Below are 19,432 nucleotides of genomic sequence, written 5' to 3' on the forward strand. Positions count from 1 at the left end.
GATTTGCAGTCACGAAATGACATTAATTTGGAAAGAAAAGTAAAATAAAATTAATAAATAAATAGCATGCGTAACGCAAGAAGAAACATCGCAAAGTGATTCCGGACGTCAGTCGTTTTCACGTTCAGAAGACACAATGGGCTCTTATGGGCAATGCTTTTCTTTTGGGAAATACGAGCGCGCTGTTGTCAAATTTCTGGATTTACAAATTTAGCTTAAGTAAAATCGGTACCTGCAGTTTTGCAGGAAATTTTGTAGAGAATACGATGGTGAACACAAAAAACTGGTAACTTGCTTACATAATTTTAGATAAATTAAAAACGCAAATTTTCTGTGAAAACACAATTTTTACATTGTTTTCATTCCTAACGTTGAAACATGCCGTAAAATTGAAGCATTCATTATTAAAAAAAATTGGCACTGTTTTCTAATTGTCATAGGTGAAGGTGGTACTCAGAATTTATCAATACTTTAAAGCATATTCGCATTAAAATATATTCAAATAAAGTATGTGGAGATTTTTTATATTCGTGCAGTAGAAAATGTCGTCGCTGGCCATTTTTTGTTCTGTAATTCCAAGTTAAATCTTCCAGCGACAAAGTTGTGAAGAAAATAATGAAATTATTTTTTATAACCACTCAAAGGTTCCCAGAAAAATTACTTCCATGCATTTGGAGCTTCTTTTTAACCCGAACCGCGCGCGAAGTAAGGAGACGTTGTCTGGCCATCTTGAGCCGACTCACCGCAGCATTCCTGCTATCACCACCAAGTTTTCGAGTTGTTATTTTATTTCCATTCAGTAAAAATATGAACTTCATGCAGTTTGTTATAATAGAATTGAAATTACTTAAATTTAATAATTGACAATTATTTCCAATGCTGCTGTTGTGAGCAACATTAGTGCTGTCGCAAATACACGTTGTTTTCGTTTACATTACTGTCGACATTAATACTGAAATGAAGATCACCTTTCAGTTTCCAACTTACACATAAATTCATAGACACCATATTAACCTTTGAAAGGCTTTCCAACACGTGACAAAATATGGGGCTTCAAGATAGAAATATGACATGCCTTGCTTGAGTCATTCACGTCTTATCAGTTCACGTGGGCCATAACTCATTTGTTTGTTTGGGTTGCAACTTGAATTTAACCCATGTGCCAGGTTTCCCTTACTTGAGTGAGAGATCTGCTTTGGTCTGTTTAAACTTTTTCCCTCTCCCGAAAAAGTGTTTTCAGTTGTGTGAGCTCTCAGTGATTTTTACTTTTTTAAGTGATTTCTGAAGTGTCATATTCGTTCATTACACTCGCATGTGTAGTGATCACAATGGATCATAGTAAAAAGGGTAACTGTAACGTTCACAGTATAATATTAATATTAATAATTACATATAATTATCATTATATATACAAAATATGTAACACCTTCATTGTGAAGGAAGGTCATCATTTCCCGGCGACATGAGCTAGCGCTGTATTGGCAACACTGTGCAGTTTCTCCATAAGCGCCGTTGTGTCTTCTGAACGTGGAAACGACTCTAGAGTTTTATTTTTCTATGTTATTAGAATATAAATAGTATCCTGAGAGATATTTCATACCGAGGCAACAAACCACAAGTGTCGCTTGGAAGCGAGCAGTCCGTAATCAATGCAGCCTTTCGAACCATAGGGACACAAGCTTTGACTGCACCGTTTCCTCAAGGAGATTTTACACCAAAGCGACACGCGACAAACGATACGAGGATTTCACACCAAAGCGACACGGGTCATTCGGTCCAAGGCAACTTTCACACCAAAGCGACACATGTTGCTTGGAAACGAGCCAATCAAGAGCAACATTTCACATCGTAGCGGCATGACGGGAAGCACAGGCCAGCGTTCGGTTGGTGAAATCCTCAAGCGACAAGTGTCGCGTGACCCTTGTCGCTTTGGTGCGCAATCTCCCTAAAGCAAGACACTCATTGCATCGCGCATGCGCGAACAACAAACCACGGCAACATGTTGCAAGCTATTGAGGAAATGGCCCAGTTTGAGCGACGCACAAGCGACACGTGTGACTTATCGTGTCGCCTAGATCTGTTGTTGTAATGTGCGGTTTTTCGTGTCGCCTATCTGTTGTTCGCAAAATTAGCAGCGAACGCTTGACAATAGACTGAAGGCACCATGTCACTTGTCATTTAGTTGGGAACTCCCCCTGTAGCGCGTCGCTTCGGTCTGAGCAGCCTTCCTTTAAGGAGCTTTCCGACCGAAGTAACAAGTAGCACGCGAATACGCCATATGAACGTGTCGTTTGCTGTTTGGACCCTCATGTGCAATGAATGCTATTTTACAGTCTTGAAGTGTGTGTCACTAGTGTGACAGTGTGAACATCCTGTGACGCTTGTCCCATTGCTTTGAAAGTTTCCTTACACTCATGTCGATGGCACTAAGAAAGTTTTGTGGGGTTCCCCTTGTCGTTTCATGCAATCATCATTATCATCATCGCCGCGATTAGTTTAAAGCGGAAGAAAAGAGACAGTAAATATCCAAAATACAAATGCTTCAGTGTGTATATCTTTAAAAGAACTGATGATGATGATGATAATAATGAACCTAATTCATACACAAAAATTTAGTTGCCAAGAGCATTCCACGCGTATTTTTTCTCCCGTATTATTAACGAAAGTATGACGATAACAGGACGTGGTCGACTGTCTAGAATGTTCGTTAATATCTTCGCGACCACTGTACCAAATATCATAGCAATTATCACATTCATAGAAATGCTTCATGTAAAAGAATCAGACGTTGCAGCGAAAACTCCATTTACTTCCATTATAAGCAGACGAATTCTAAGCACCGGGTTCAACACCAGCGCCTCTAGCGGATCATTTTCGAGTGGAACCAGCCAGAGCGCGCAGAACTGTGCCGTATTCAAGGCGCTGTACATGTCTATGCGCTGTACTGACAGGGACAGAAAAGAAGAAGAAGAGTTAGTGTCAAAATGAAGTAAAAATGTGATTGTACTTGTCCTTTACTAAAGGGTTGTGGTAAAATTAGAAGTAAATGATAGTTTATGATGAATGCTGAGGAACACATTTTGATCACTTCAGTCAGTTCTTGTAAAAAATATTATAATTCGCTGAATACAAGGAAATATGCTCTTAATATTATGTATTTATATTTTTATGATGTACAATATCGAGGAAAGGGACGAATAGCAAGACCGGTCGGCGGCATCATATGCAGTGTTGCCAGGTCTACTGATTTCGCAGGAGATTTCCTGATTTTCAGCACGGTCTACTGATCTCCTGACAAGTTTCAGGAAAATGGGGAAATCTCCTGATTTTATCCTTCCTTAAATATTTATAATGAACAATTATGTTTAAAAAATCGAAAGTTGATTTAAAATTTACATATTCAGCTGATGGAATGCAAAGACCCATGAATATTCCGCAGAGAGAGAGAGAGAGAGAGAGGTGGGGGAGGATGGTCATACCAGGTTTGATGATACTGGGAAAGACGCGCGGCTTCTTGAGCCCTTCGTGCATTGGGAAATATGATCTGTGATTGGGAACTCCAAGGTGGGTGTCCTAACTTTCCCCATCTGGTGAGGTTTTGTCAAAGGGGAGGCAATGGGAAACTGGTTACAACTAAATACCAATGTTGCCACCCACACATACGAACAAAAATTCAGTTTTATGGTAGTGTTTATTGCAAATGCTAGATACAGGTTCAGGTTTTTAACTCTGATAAAAAAAGGGAGTTCACATTACGAATGCAGCCAAAGGTTATGGTTACAAAAGCTCTTAGTAAACTGTCGATTGATTGGTTTGGTTTATTTTACTTCGCATTTCTGCCACTTTTGGCTAATCGCGAAGACGAGGATGAGTAATGATATGATAAAATTGATGAAGGGACAACCATGCCCAGGCCGAGATTCGATCGCGAGACGGGATCCCTGATCTCATACAGCTGTGCTAACCACTCAGCCACGGAGGTTGGCTTAGTAAACTGCTGTTGCATACTTATACTACAGTTATACGTAGGAGTTTTATTTTTCTTACTCATCTCTTAACTTAGAAATAATAGTTCGTGTTTTTATAGCATTGTTTTTTTAAGCTATTTCTGAGCGTAACTACTACTACAATTGGTCTTATGTCCCTTTATACTCAATCAATACTGTGCCGGTAGAAATTCTCTTTCCCGATTTTATACCAGGTAATCCTCGAATGCAAAAAGCTGATTTAATTAACATTTACATTGTCTGGAGTGACTGGGAAAAAAGTTGAAGAAAAAACCTGCGACTTGTCTGTAACTGGGTCCCGGGTTCGATTACCAGACTGGGCATGGGTTCTCTTTGTGAGTGTCCCTTCGTCAATTTCATATTTGCGATTAGACAAATGTGGCAGATGCGAAGTAAAATAAATCAAATCAATCAATCAATCTGTCTATTACTGGTTGGTTACCTTCCGAGATTGAAACAAAAGTTTTAATTCAAGGATATTTCGGGGGTTAAGGCATTATAGCCCTTCTCCATTACCGTTAATGCGAGTATGCTTTGAATGTGTTGTTAAAAAAAGTGTGGGCTTTCTTACATCCTGTAACTTTGGCTAGTTTTAAATGTAAGGTGTTATCAGGTATAGTATTTAAAAAACATATCCTCGAATGCGTAGTGGCTGAAGCTCTAGTCTTAGTTAACACAAAAATCACGAAATCTTTCCATAAACTTTTAATCGCCAAGTACATAAATCCACGCACAGTCACTACAATTTATTTTAGAATATTTGTGAGAGATGGACAGAAAATCGAGGTCGGATTTTCTCCAGTAATGTCACTGGTTTTCGCAATGTGTAGGGGCAGTGCCGGCTATTAGGGGAGGCAATTCTTGCACCACCCTCAGCTTTGGCACCGGATCATCCCCACTGGTTTGGGGAAACTGTACTTTTACCTCAGGTGAATTAAGGGGGTGTGGTTATCGTACCCTTGAAGAGCTAATTCATAATAAAATTTGTATTAACATAACAGTAATAAATTTATCTTTTGACATCCAAAAATTAATAATTAACGTTCAATAATGATAGTAGAAAGCTTTTCACACTCTACCCCCCCCCAGAACGTTGATAATCCGCTATTATTAGTTCTTCTGATTTTTTAAGCAGATCTCCTGATTTTTCAGGGGACAATCTCCTGATTTTTAAAAATCTGACCTGGCAACGCTGATCATATGGAAACTAAAACTTGTTTGAAATGGTAGTTTGTGTTCTTTGTTAATTTTTTTTTTTATCATAAATAAAATATATGAACAATTTGAATTCAATATATATCTCACTCTGAATGGCACTCAAGTGGTAGTGTTGATACAGGGTTCCAACACACCTGGAAATCTCGGGGCAGAGAAAACCTAATTGATCAGTGTGTCCCAATGAAGCATATCTGAGGTACTTGAACATGCTCCTACCTGCTGATAATAATTGCATCCAGTGCTTTTTTTTTTCTGGGGAGAAAGGTTTCGGTACTCTTAAGTAGGTTTGTTTTTGTGATTATTCGTTATTGTAATCATCATGAGAACTACTATAAATATTATATGTTCATAGATGATCATGGATCGATGTACACACATTTCGGTATACCCACATTTCTTTCGTTAAAAAGTTTTTAGTTTTTTTCTCACCTATAAAAAAGATACCAGTACGGCGTACCGTTGGGTACCGCAAAATAAAAGAAAAACGGTACTACTTTACTATACCTGAGACACCTGGGAATGATTTCTTTCGCACTTTTTTACATTGCTAACGTACTATTCTGCACTCCGGAACACTTATTTAGGTGAAATAATGGAATTTGTAACGAACATAATGTATATTTCTTACATTTACAAGTACTTACTGTTCTTGTTTATTTCCACACACAACATGGCGATAGCTTACCGTTGATCGTTCGTTGTGCCAGTGCTTTGTCGATTTGGGGTGTGCATGCAGTGTTGCAAGCTCCTTTACCGAAAAATACCTACTTTCGGGCTGGATTTCAAAGTATGCTCAAATAAAAAAAATTACATATTTTTTAAAAAACACACCTCAGGAACAAACCATTGACGTTATGTTAGGTTAGGCAAGGCAAGCATAGTTTAAATTTTTTTAAAAAAATTAAGAACACTTTAGGAATTTTAAATTGACTTTTTTTACTTACTTACGGGGACGAGGTATGCCTACTAGGTTAGGTTCCATTAGCACTCCTTTCGTTCAATTTAGCATTTACAGACAACATCGGCTTGTAGCAGCAGCAATATCGCGTATAGCACGTCGGAAATAATTTTTTAAAAATTAAAAGCACTTTAGGAATTTTAAATTGACTTTTTTACTTACGGGGATGAGGTATGCCTACTAGGTTAGGTTAGGCCTGTTAGGTTAGGTTCCATTAGCACTCTTTTCGTTCAATTTAGCATAGACGGACAACATCGGCTTGTAGCAGCAGCAATAGCTCGTCGGAAATAAATTTTCGTAGAAAACCACATGCATTCGCATTAAAATGGATCAAAACTACATTCCCGAACATCAACAACGCTACAGAAAATTATTTGCGTAAGTACTTTCTCCTGTAAATTTGAAGAAATCCGGGTTTACGCATTGTACTCTCGTCCACAAAGCAAATGGCCACGCAGCAATAGCGTGTATAGTGCTCTCGTGTAAAAAGCAAATGGCGGGAGCAGAAATAGCACGTTGGAGAGAGATTTTCATATAAAACCACATGGATTCGCATTAAAATGAACCAAAACCACATTCCGGAACATCAACAACACTCCAGAAAATGAATTCCGTAAGTACTTTCTCCTGTAAATTTGAAGGAATCTGTCTCAGGTATAGTAAAGTGTTACCTATACCAGAAAAACATTACATCGGCCCAAGTTCCGATTGTTTAATGCCTATTTCATCATGGTACACATGCATTTTTTCATGGTTTGATTTTTATTTATGTCTGTTAATACATAGTTTGGAGTTTTAGCTATTACTTACTGCATGTTTGCTTGGGAATGTTTTTTCACTTCCTTATACTCCCATGCGATTCTCTTGGAACCAGCCATCGTTTACTGTCATCTTGGTTACAGACTGCTGCTACCGGCTAGGTCACATCTGTCATGTGAAGGGATTTCATGTGTATGTTAGGCAAATCAGGTATTCAAATAGCATGTCTACATGTAAGGTATTGTTGTGACAACACTATTTTTGCATACAGTAGAGAAGTCGTTGATCCTAATTTGAAAATGAACCTGCATTTCCTCTGATGGGTAAAAATCTGATATTCCCTGGACACCTATAACTTCTTCATTTTGTCAATTTGTGACATTTGTACTTACTTATCTGCTTCACGGGACATTCTTTAAGGTGTATTCACGTTTTTCGTCCCGGAATCGGTGGGATATTTAAACTAAAAAAATATTTTTGTTTGAAATTTTTGAGTCCAAATTTCCCACCGATTCCGGGCTCCGCCCTGAACCACCCACACGGTCCAGCCACCACTATGCTCCGGCTCCCCAGCTTTGTCTATAGAGTCCCTGTTAAAGGCATGTTAGAAATTGGCCGGAGTCACCTGCCCCCAAATGAGCCCCAAAGTTGTAAATTTGAAGAAATCCGTTACATCACACAAAACACCTTCCAGATGTTAGACAATGCTACAGGAACTTATTACCTTAAGTACAAGGGTTGGATAAAAAGTAATGGCAACACTGGTATAATTAATACTTGACTGTATTGGCAGAGGAGCACGTGTTACATTCCTTCAAAGTAATCGCCCCTCATCTCTACGACCTTCTGTTGCACGTATGGAAGGCGTCATACACTGTCAGTGCGTCCATCTCTGTCGATGTCCCGCAGTGACCGCCCTATAGCACGTATGATGGCTTCGCGCGTGTCGTAGTGCTTCCCGCCCAGTGGTTCCTTCATTTTGACAAAACGGTCGTAATCACACGGTCTCATACCGGTGAATACGGCGGATGTTCCAGTACCTCCCACTACCAGTTATGAAGGAGCACCGTCACATTGTTCGCAGTGTGACACCTTGCATTGTCAAGCAGGATGATGGGACACCGTGCCGTCGCTTCCTTCTTAATGCGAGACGAAGGTGGTGTTGAAAGAAGGTGCAGAAGTAGGTTGCGTTGACCGTCTGCCTGGGAGACGACGTTCTTCTTGCCTAAACATATTGTTAGGATGCTTGCACTCTCGTCCTCTGCTTCAGAGCACTGCTGTTTTTGACTGAATAACATACAATCACTCCCACTCACTGTACTTCCTCGTGTGACATTCCTTTATCAGCCACGACGTGCTTGTAGCGCTGTGACTCACCCCTTTCATGGGACAGCAGTGTTGCCATTACTTTTTATACAACCCTTGTAGTTTCTTCTGTAAAAATGAAGAAATCTGTCTGGGGAATATCAGATTAGTACCCTCTGATGTAGTATCACCAGCATTGTTGTTAAGAATTGTTTCCTCGTTTTCAGTTTACATTTTATAACCACTTTCTTTTAATCTAATACATAATATAGTATGCTATTGACCTTTCTCGAACAAGCCTTGTTCTTTTCAAATTACAAACACGTGTTTGTTGGCTGTGTTAAAATCTTGGCAAAAATGAAACACCGCCTTGGGGCCACAGTTCGATAAATGATGGACTTTTGCTCTCGCCAATGAAGTTCACTGGTTAGAGTCCTAGCCTTGTGTTCTTTGTGAGTGTCCATTCATCAATGTCATCTAATCATAATTCATTCTCATCTTCGCGATTGGTGAAAAGTGGCAGAAAAGCTATGCTAAAAAACACAAATACACAAAAGTGTTAGCTCAGTCATTCAGGTGTCTGATACCATGTGATAGGCCCAGGTTTGATCCACGGCGGGGGAGAACCAGTGTTTTTTCCACCTGTTGAAGTGGCTCCGGTGCTCACCCAGCATTGTATAAAGTGGGTACCTGTAGGAAATTCTGGGGAGTAAAGGCAGCTAGGGGTGTGGTGCTGAATACATCACCCCCACCTTTTTCCCGTGATCAAGAAAGTGTAGGTGGTGCAAAGCACAGGGGAGCACTTTACTTTTTTTATTTTATTTTATACAAAAATGAAGCCAATTGCTATAGTAGTTTACACTTTTATTGGCATATTTTCATAGAAACCTACTAAAAGTTGATTGGTATTTGATCTAAGAACTGTCATAGCCCCTCAGCAGCTTGGTTTCGTGCAGGGCAGATCCACAACCACAAACTTAGCAGTGATAACACAAAGCATGGCGGACTGTATAAACAACAAAGGACAGTTGGACGTAATCTACACAGACCTCAGCAAAGCATTCGACAGAATAAACCATTCCATCCTTCTCCAGAAACTACTTAGTGTTGGAATGTCTGGTAACTTGCACAAATTACTAGCAAGCTATCATTCTGATTGCACACAAGGAGTTGTACTAAATGGGTTCGCCTTGTCCAAGAGAAGTGTTTCGTCGGGAGTCCCCCAGGGATCCAATTTAGGTCCATACCTTTTCCTTCTGCTTGTTAACGATATTTTGAGCCACCTGCAAAAATTGAATATTCTAATGTATGCAGACAATATGAAACTGTACTATCCAATCAGCTCATTGAATGACTGCCACACGCTGCAGGAAGACCTAAACTCCTTCAAAAACTGGTGTAAGCAGACGGGAATGTTCATAAATGTGAATAAGTGCAATGTAATGTCATTCACCAACAAAAAGCAACCATTACACACAAGTATAAAATTGGCAGATCGACGGTGAGTCATACGAAAGTTGTCGTTGATCTCGGTGTCCACTTCACATCTGACCTGTCGTTCAACACCCATTATTAAGTCTTGGTGAAATGGTGTATAAAGCTAGTTGGTTTCATTAGAAGAAATTTTCTGTTTAATTTTTCTGTGCCTACGGTTGTAAAAATATACACCACACTCGTTCATCCAGTACTGGAATACTGCAGTCCTATATGGAATCCACAGTACAAAACATGGCAAGAGGAAGTGGAGAGCATCCAAAGGCAGTTTATGAAATGGCTGTGCTTCAAGGTGAACATTGAATATCACAAAAAGAACTATACATCTTTATGCAAGCATTTTGGTCTGGAAACTTCGTTCAACAGAAGAGTCGTCAGTGATGTCATTTTTTTTTGCAGAAATTGATTAATCACGGCTGTGAGTGTTCTGCACTGTTAGAAAGTATAAACTTTAATGTAGGCCGACACAGTGCAAGAAACTGAAAATTATTCTACACGGAGAGGTAAAGGGTGAACACGCATAGGTTTTCACCTGCAGTGCGCATGCAGGACACGGAGAATGAACTATTAAAAACTGTAGACTTCGATATTTTCACAGACTCACATAGTGTGCTGAAAAAAGATAATCACAACAATAAGTTCATAATGTGTACATAGACGTTCATATTTCCATTTATCTTTTTTTTCTTTTTCTCTCTCTTGTTATTTATTCACAGTGTATTATGTTCAACATAATTGGGAAATGTATCCTGTGTTGAATAAATAAATAATAATAATAATGTAGTGGTTAATGAAAAGATGTATAATTTTTAAGGCTGAGTCAATACCAATTGATCTGCCAAAAAATGGCCATGACTGGCTGTGATCCTTGGCTCCAATTAATCATTTCTTAAAACCTTTCCAATCACAGTTCTTGCACAAAAATTGGTAATCTTTGGTTTTAAGCCCTTTGAATTTTACAGGCCTAAGCAAATTTCCTCCGTTTGATGGCTAACTTCAATGCCTGTAAAATTACAGTGACCTAAGTCTTATCTTTTATGGACATACTTTCTGGAATGCTAGGACCCCAGCTTTAACACAGCGAAAACCAGAAACACTGCTAATCTCCATATACCTCGCTGCAGAACTTCTGTTTTGCAATCTTCGTTTAGTTCCATGGCACCTAAAATCTGAAATGCACTCCCGAACGAAATAAAACAACTGAATTACAAACACTTTCATAGGACAGTATATGATTCACTGATTGATGATCAGAAGCAAAGTAAGACCACATATGATTAAAAACCGTTTCCTGTGAATTATTGAAAAAAACTGGACCGAAACTAAGTAATAATACATGTATATTATTATCTTTTCATTTATTAGCACACACGCACTATATATTTTGTCATCTGTTTTCTTTTTGTGATTTTCTTTGTGTAGTAGTAGTTTCTTTTGTTATTTTACTTATGTAGTGTCTTATAATCTTCATGTATAATAATGTACCTAGGTACTCTGCAACATTTTTCTTTGTCGGGTTAGGTGGTAGATCAGCATTTGCTGAACCTCGCCCAAGAAAAAAAGACCATTGAATTGCCTAACGTAACCTAACCTAACCTAACCTAATTGAATTGAATCTGTAATATAACCCAATAGAGCCTTTCTTCTAAATCCTTGCAAAGGCTTATTGTTCCTTGACATGGCAAGGAAAAGCAAGCCTAAATCGAAGGTGGCAGTAGATACGAAAACATAAAAACAATTTTGAGTAAATTGCTAATAAAGGTACATATGGTGAAAATTTAAGAAAATAGTCGAACAACCAGTTCCCATAAAATTGTGCGATTTGACACAGAACGACCCACATTCCATTTTACTTTTATTATGTTTACTAGAACCCAAGTCAACTAACTTTACTGTTTTTTAACTGTGTAGCTGAATAGTTAACCTTCTTGCCTTTGGTGCCAGCAGTCCTGGATTCTACCCCCGGTTGGGGCTACTTGAAAGCAAAGCAGTGGATTCTGATCTAGAAAGTTGCCCAATGTGAAGCACAGATCCTGATGTCGAGCATATGTTGTACTACAGATTCTACTTACATACAATGCTTTTCACGCTAGAGTTGTCCATGGAGCAACGGCTAACACAACGGACAGTAAGAGCGCATCTGCCGGCAAACTGGATGCAACATCCATGTAGCTGGAACTGGTGGCTATGTAATGAAATAAGCTCGTGCAATTACATTGACATTTAGTATTAAAATGAGCACGTACCTTGTTACAAGAGGTGTTCAAAAGGATGTCCTACTGCATCCACACATTTACAGCAAAAAAAAAATAGGAAATTTTCACTAACACAAATTGCTTCAGTTTCTCTCCTGATATTTTCTTTCTATTCTTTTAATGGCTTCAGGTTTAAAAACTTGGTAGTTCGCCTTGGAGATGTCATTAAATTGTATGTTTCCTGTGGAAACCGCAGGAGGGATTTTTGAGGAGTATGTTCCAACTGTGCTCTAACGTCGTCTAGTTTCTCTTAAGTTAGCACATGCCATTTCACCCTTCACTTCTTATCAAAAACAGACCCTGTTTCCTTAAATTTGTTCACAAGTATCTGAACACTATCTCTGTGTGAACATCTGAGAATTCTGCTGCAAAATGTATTCTAACTTAACTAACTAACTAACTCTCTAGCCTTCTTAAACCCGAAGGTTCATGGCTGCAGCAACACAGGCCTTCCATCTGTCCCTATCTTCTGCAGCAACACAGGCCTTCCATCTGTCCCTATCTTGAGCAAGATCTATACACTCTTTTCCATCCCTACCGATTTCCTTTAGGTCCATCTCAACGTTGTCCCTCCATCTTCGTCTTGGCCTTCCTACAGGTCTCTTACCATCTGGTTTCCCAACAAGAATCCTGTAAACTCCTCTTTCCTCTCCCATTCGTGCCACATGACCTGCCCACCTAAGTCTTCTTGATTTAATTATTCTAATAATATCTGGACATGAATACAAATTATGTAGTTCTAAATTATGTAACCTTCTCCACTCACCTGTCTCCTCATCCCTTTTAGGTCCAAAGATTTTCCTAAGGATCTTATTTTCAAATACTCTCAATTTATGTATTCTAACTTCCTTACAAGAATTCGTAATGATGTAAGAGTCATACACAAAAATTTGTTGTTTTAACTTGAATGTATAGCGTGTATTAGATTGCAGAATAGCACCAGTAATATTTAAACTAAAACAAAACAATCTAAAACACTTGATAACACCTTAACACTTCACAAACATGTGGAAACTGGACACCAGCTATCTGGATAATGAAGCACTGACATGACAGTGCCAAGGTCAGTGTACAGCTGTGCCTCTAAATGCTGCAACTTCCCAGTTGTGCTAACTGCCGCTCCACTGCCAACGTGAAAAGCACTGTACATTTGTGTATACTATTTAATTTTTGCACAATTTTTTGGCATATTCAATCATTACTGTTGAGCTGAAAATGGATGTTAATATGGAATCCTAGAAGATGCATATGTTTTATACTTACCAACCAACACAACTGAATGATTTCAAAGAACATAAGTACTAATACGAGGGTCACTATTTATATTTTGAGCCTAACAATGAAAAAACAGGAATTTGGCATTGAAAACTGCTTTATTATTTTTCGAAGTATTCTCCTTTATGGTCAATACACTTTTGCATTCGTTCGAACCATTTGTCAAAGCAGTTTTTCCAATCTTCTTGAGACACCTCCATAATATGGTTTTTGAATGCATCAACGGCATCTTCCGCCAACGAAAATCGTTGTCCACGCAATTTATTCTTGACATTCGGGAACAAGAAGAAGTCATTGGGGCCAAATCAGGACTGTACGGCTGTACCCATCAATTCGATTTTTTGACTGTTCATAATGTCGGTTGTTAGACGAGATGTGTGACAGCTGGCATTGTCTTGATGAGGAATGATCCGACGGCATTTGTTTGTTTTCCGTATTTGACCGAAGCCCTCTGGCAAACAAATTGTTGTGTACCATTCAGAGTTGACCGTTCTACGTTCCTCTAAAGGCACAGTTGCCACATGACCAGTTTTCCCGAAAAAACAGGCGACCATTTGTTTCGATGTGCTTCGAGCGCGAACAACTTTTGTTGGATTGGGTTCATCTTGAAACACCCATACAGTCGACTGCTGTTTACGTTCCGGCTCATATGCATATATCCATGATTCGTCACCTGTTACAATCTTATATACGTCTTTTGAAGCACCACGATTGTATTTATTGAGCATTTGTTTGCACCAATTGACGCGAGCGTCTTTTTGATTTTTTGTCAAATTGTGTTGGATCCAACGAGAACATACCTTTCTCACAGCTAAATGATCATGTAATATTCTATATATGCTGGTGGAACTAATGCGTATGGTTGCCTCAATCTCACAGTATGTCACATGACGATCTTGCAGTATTAGGTTTTGCACAGCATCAATGTTTTCTTGAACAACAACTGATTTTGGACGACCTTCGCGAATCTCGTCCGTGAGCGAATGGCGGCCACGATTAAATTCGTTATACCAGCGTTTCACAGTGGCAAAGGATGGGGCTTCATCGCCAAATGTGGAAGTAAGTTGATCGATACACTCTTGTCTTGATAATCCACGTCGAAAATCGTAAAAAATCATCGCACAAAAATGTTCACGAGTTAATTCCATTTTATCGTTGTCGCGCAATCTCCAAGGCAACATAAGCAACACAAATGAAGCTATTGACAAAACATTTGAAGTACGTTATGGTCAATAATGCCAGACAATTCCGTGCAAACGTCAAATCGCGCCTAACTTCAATCAGTGTTTGCAAGGCTTAAAATATAAATAGTGACCCTCGTATATCAATTTACACGAATGAATACAGTATTTTTTTTAAAAATCTTTGGTGGCAACCATCAATAGCTGTTAGAAGGATGTTAGCTGAATCACCCTAGTAAGGAAAATTGTTTGACATGGTACGAGGTACTTTCTGTCTATTGTGTGAAAGCTATTCAGTTCAAGACAGCCATTCTTTCTCCTCAAATAATCAGGAAAAAACTGAGTCAACTCGAAATTATTCTTCTAGTTTTAAGGATTGTTACAAACGTTTTACCCATAAGGATGCATAAATGGTTAAAAATTTCCCCAGGCTACTATGAAATACAAAATATTGTTTGATCATTTCTAGGCGATTTTGAAATGTACATTTTTTGATTATATCCAGTACCTTCCCTATGAACTCTTCCAGCTCTTGGGACCTGATTCTGCTGTCAGACTTTGTTAGTTCCAACAAGAGGGGCATAGAAACACTGCCTGGGTAAATTTACTCATGTGCATGCTTAGATGCTTTATTGATATTTCAACGTGTTCTTCTTTTCTCCCGGGCCTCCCTGATGGTGCAGTGGTTGCATCCTTGCCTTGTAATCAAGGGGTCCTGGGTTCAATACCTGGTGGAGGCTCATAGTGGTTCGAGTCACACTTTACACTGTAGGTCCAGTCCCAATTAGCCTTACTGTGTATAAAGTGGACTTAAAACACCAATCCAATGAATCAATCTTCTTTTCTCCTTTGTGTCAATTGCATATTACAGTAAAAATGTTCAAGCTTAATAAAATTAGTTTAATCAGTAAAGGTATTGTTATTTACATCCATTCAAACAAATATAATTCTTGTGGGTAATATTACCCAGTATATATCCTTGCATCCTGGTGGAGAGAATGCACCTTACTGTCGTTTTTTCTTATCCTTATCAGTTGTGTGATACAATAAATAATATTCAGACTCGATACAATTTGTTTAATCAATGAATGTATTATAATTTGCATGCTTCAAAACAGTTACAATTCAGACTTAAGAAGTAATTTTCCTTGTGGGCAATATTTACCCAGCATGCATCCTGGCAGAGAGTGCACAACATTTTTTGATGTAACATAAACTGGAAGAAAAAATATACAATGCAAGTAAGCAATATAAACATACAAGACAAGGAAAATTAAATTGAAGAAACTGGTGTCATATTATTACCTCCTTTGGCCCATCTGCTGAAGTAATGCACATTATAGGAAACATCAAGGGTAAATAAAAGTAAACCTTTGTGTTATTTACATTTTGGCTTATGGTTTTAGTAATGATGCCTATAATAAGGTAATATCAATTTTCCTAATTTTCTTTCTGTCATTTGGGCTTCCCTGATGGGGCAGTGGTAGCGTTGTCACCTTGTAAGCAAGGGGTCCTGGTTCAATACCCAGTGGGGGCCCAAAGTGGTTTGGATTCCACTTTAAACTGTAGGTACAGTCCCGATTAGCCTTTCTGTGCATAAAGTGATCTTAAAACAACAATTCATTATTTCTTTCTGTCTTTACAGGATTAATGCAGGCTGTAAAATGAAGAAATTCATTGTATTGAAGTCTATAGCCATGTGTGGAGAGAACACGAAATAAAAATGGACGTGAATTCTGGTGAATTTTCTAAAGAAGAAACTTCGCCCATATCAAAGAATAAATCTTTTGTACATAAAACATTGCTAACTCCATGCAGACAAGTTGGGCTGTGCAGGAGAACCTTCCCAACTTCCTCAAAAAGACAGACACCTGTCCTAAACAAGCCATCACACACTGAAGCACCAAAGCATGCAAGTGAAGTTGAAAAAAGAAGCACGTTAAAAGTAGTTAAGAAGTTGAAAGTAGAGAATCTTCCATCTAGAGAGGTAATTGGTGAGCAAATCACGGAAGATAACAGTGACAGTATGATAGATCCCGTACTTGATAATCAAGATATTGAGAAGAAAATAGGTGAATATGGAGACTGGCCTGTGGAGGAACTGGAAAAGCACCTTTCCGACTTGCAGAAGTGGGTTAAGGTGAAGGAAGGAAAGGTGCAACAGTTCAAACGTCAGAAGTATTATCACAAAAAGGTACCAAACACATATGGTTTTAATTATACTATTACCATATATCTCTGAATGCAAGACGACCCCCCATTTTACAACAAGGGACTACAGAAATCTATTTTCAAAACTTACAAATGGTTACCTTATTACAAATAACTGAAGGGGCAATACAAGTACCGGTACACAAAAAATAAAATCAGATACAGGGTGTTTCCAGGCTGATGATACAAACTTTCAGGGATGATGGAGAAGGCACATGTATCAATTTGAGATAAGGAACCCTGGTTCAGAAACGACTTAGTCGAAAGTTATAAGTGAAAATCGGCGTATGAAGATGTAATACTTTTATTACCTGCACAAGTTTCACAAGCTGAGGGGGTCCAATTCCGTGGCCAGCTCGGTTACCTGATCTGACCCCACTTGATTTCTTTTGTGGGGTCATGTGAAAAGTCTTGTGTACGAGACACCTGTTGAGACTGAAGAGGATCTCCTGGCAAGAATTCTCGCTGCCTGTGACATTGCTCGAACGACCACAGGGTTGTTCCAATGGGTACGCCAGAACTTTGTGCGATGATGTTATGCCTGCAGAGAATCTGGGGGACGCCAGAACTTTGTGCGACGATGTCATGCCTGCAGCGAAGCTGGGGGACTTCACTTTGAACAACTGCTGTAACTGTAGCAGCTTGTGAAACTTGTGCAGGTAATAAAAACATTACATCTTCATACACCGATTTTCGCTTATAACTTTCGACTCAGTCGTTTCCAGACCAGGGTTCCTTATCTCAAATTGATACATGTGCCCTTCTCCATCATCCATGAAAGTTTGTATCATCGGGCCAGAAACACCCTGTATAACAGGTATCACACTTTACTATGAAGTTTAAAAGTGGAATCTACAACGTCTCACAACAATTGATTTTTTTTTTTTTTTTTTTTTGCCACAACACTCATTACGTGTTATCGCACTACAATGCTCAAAGCATATGAGAACGTTCAACGCTAAAGCGGTAGGCATGCCAGAGGGTAGAGTTAGAGATTAATGGAAGCTCGTGGTTCTGTTCGGTAAAGAAAAGAAAAACTCCCACATCATATGCCGCGAAAGCAGACTACCCCATACTTCTGGGCACGAAATTGCAGCAAAAAACTTAGTCTTCGATTCAGAAATATACGGTATTTGCCTTTGAAAGATTCATTCAATAATGGGGAAGTTGATGTTTAAAGTGGGGTATGAATTCTAGGTATATACCAATATGAAATTTTCCTTATGTCAGTATGAAATTGAAAATGTTCCATGAAGAACCTTTATTCACCTCATTTATTACTGTATCTCACCAGGTGACTCCAATGGATATTTAGTAGGGCTGAGTCAATACCACTATGAACTCATGCCCATGCTGATATCAATACTCTTAACGATGCCGATATTTGAAAATTATAATAATTAAAGGTTGTTCAAAATATTGATTAATATTAGTGGGTGAATATTCTACTCCAGTTATAAGCATCAATTTACCAGAGTTTTGCTTTAAAATATTTAAAAATTACATCAGAATATAAAACATACCTGTTATCTAAACACAAAATACAGTTTTTTCCACGTTGGTACAAAAATCATTGGAAGCTTCGAATTTTGCATAACGTTTGGGATAATTAGACTGTGAAAGTATCGTGCAGCATTTTTACAGCCCTGTGAACTATCAAAATGCCATAGGACTATTAACTGGTATCAGCAAAGGAAATTCAACCAATACCGATACCACTGGTATTGGCTTGTACCAATACACCAGTATCGGTGTTGATTTGTCCCTAGTTTTAGGCACCTGCTTTACAAAACAAGAGTGTATTAATTATACGTTTATATTTTAGAAAATAACAGAATGGCAGAATCTTGCACCTAGTTAGAGGTATCACTAAGATGTGGATAGTTATATTGCTTGTCTATTATTTATGAATTGAATCGGTAATGAATTGGAGGTATATTAATATTTTCTCTCACACACACAGAACACATAAACGTGTAAAAATTGGTTGGTGAATTAAAAACCTGCCCCCTCTCCCCACTCCAAAATAACATTCCTGGGGTTGATTATAAGCAGAGTTGACTGTATATAGTTGCAAGTATTGTAGTTACAAAAGGCAAAAATATAGTAAACATTTTGTTGTCTGGTTGAAATTGTGTTATTTACTCATTTTCTTCTTTGCAGCATGATGCTAACCACTTGACTGAACTCATATCAACATGGAAGTCAGCCTGTCAAGAAGCACTTCGTGAGTTATTACAAAAAGGCAAAGCTCAGGGACACGATGTGACTTTGAAACAGCTGATGATGCAATTGAAAATCGACCCAACCCTTGTGGACTATCAGTCAGATGAAGAGGATTTTGTATAAAGATTCTGACATAAGTTTCATGTGATTGTGGAAAACATGCTTTAGATGTTAATTTTTTGAAGGTGAAAAGATTAATTTCCTACAGATGTATATAATCCATTGCACAAAGAATGTGTCCAATTTTGTGTATAAAAGTAATAATAATATATAAAGTTGAAAGTGAGCTTGTAACCCTTAGTTTGGCTTTCCTTCCTCTGTAGATTTGTAATTGTAGACACGCTGATAATCAAATGGTTATACAATTTAAGATGTAAAATTGGCTGAGTTTAAACTGCGAGACCCTACTTCAGAATAATATGTTATAGTAAGTGATAGACTGAAGATGCATATGCATATATACATAACGCATATTACAAAAATATTTATTTTCTTATTCATTTTAACAAAAAGGTAAGTACATGAGACCACGTTTGTTTTTCC

At 38.4% G+C, this 19,432-nt stretch overlaps 1 protein-coding gene across 4 annotated transcripts; it reads left to right on the forward strand.

Moving 5' to 3' along the window:
* The first annotated feature begins 5,202 nt into the window (after positions 1-5,202).
* Positions 5,203-19,175, forward strand: LOC145981282 (uncharacterized). 4 transcript variants are annotated; one of them, XM_083114457.1, is made up of 3 exons: positions 5,203-5,233; positions 16,098-16,646; positions 18,827-19,175. In XM_083114457.1, exons 2-3 carry the CDS (start codon positions 16,176-16,178, stop codon positions 19,010-19,012), a joined length of 657 nt encoding a protein of 218 aa, XP_082970583.1. In that variant the 5' UTR covers positions 5,203-5,233; positions 16,098-16,175; the 3' UTR covers positions 19,013-19,175. The 4 variants fall into 4 exon arrangements, with proteins under 4 accessions (XP_082970583.1, XP_082970581.1, XP_082970580.1 ...); XM_083114455.1 differs by having other exon boundaries at positions 5,211-5,509; XM_083114454.1 differs by having other exon boundaries at positions 5,211-5,505.
* Positions 19,176-19,432: the final 257 nt, after the last annotated feature.

This window comes from Lepisma saccharinum, chromosome 29 (genome assembly GCF_977018435.1).
Source record: "Lepisma saccharinum chromosome 29, izLepSacc3.1, whole genome shotgun sequence".
Classification (NCBI taxonomy): domain Eukaryota; kingdom Metazoa; phylum Arthropoda; class Insecta; order Zygentoma; family Lepismatidae; genus Lepisma; species Lepisma saccharinum.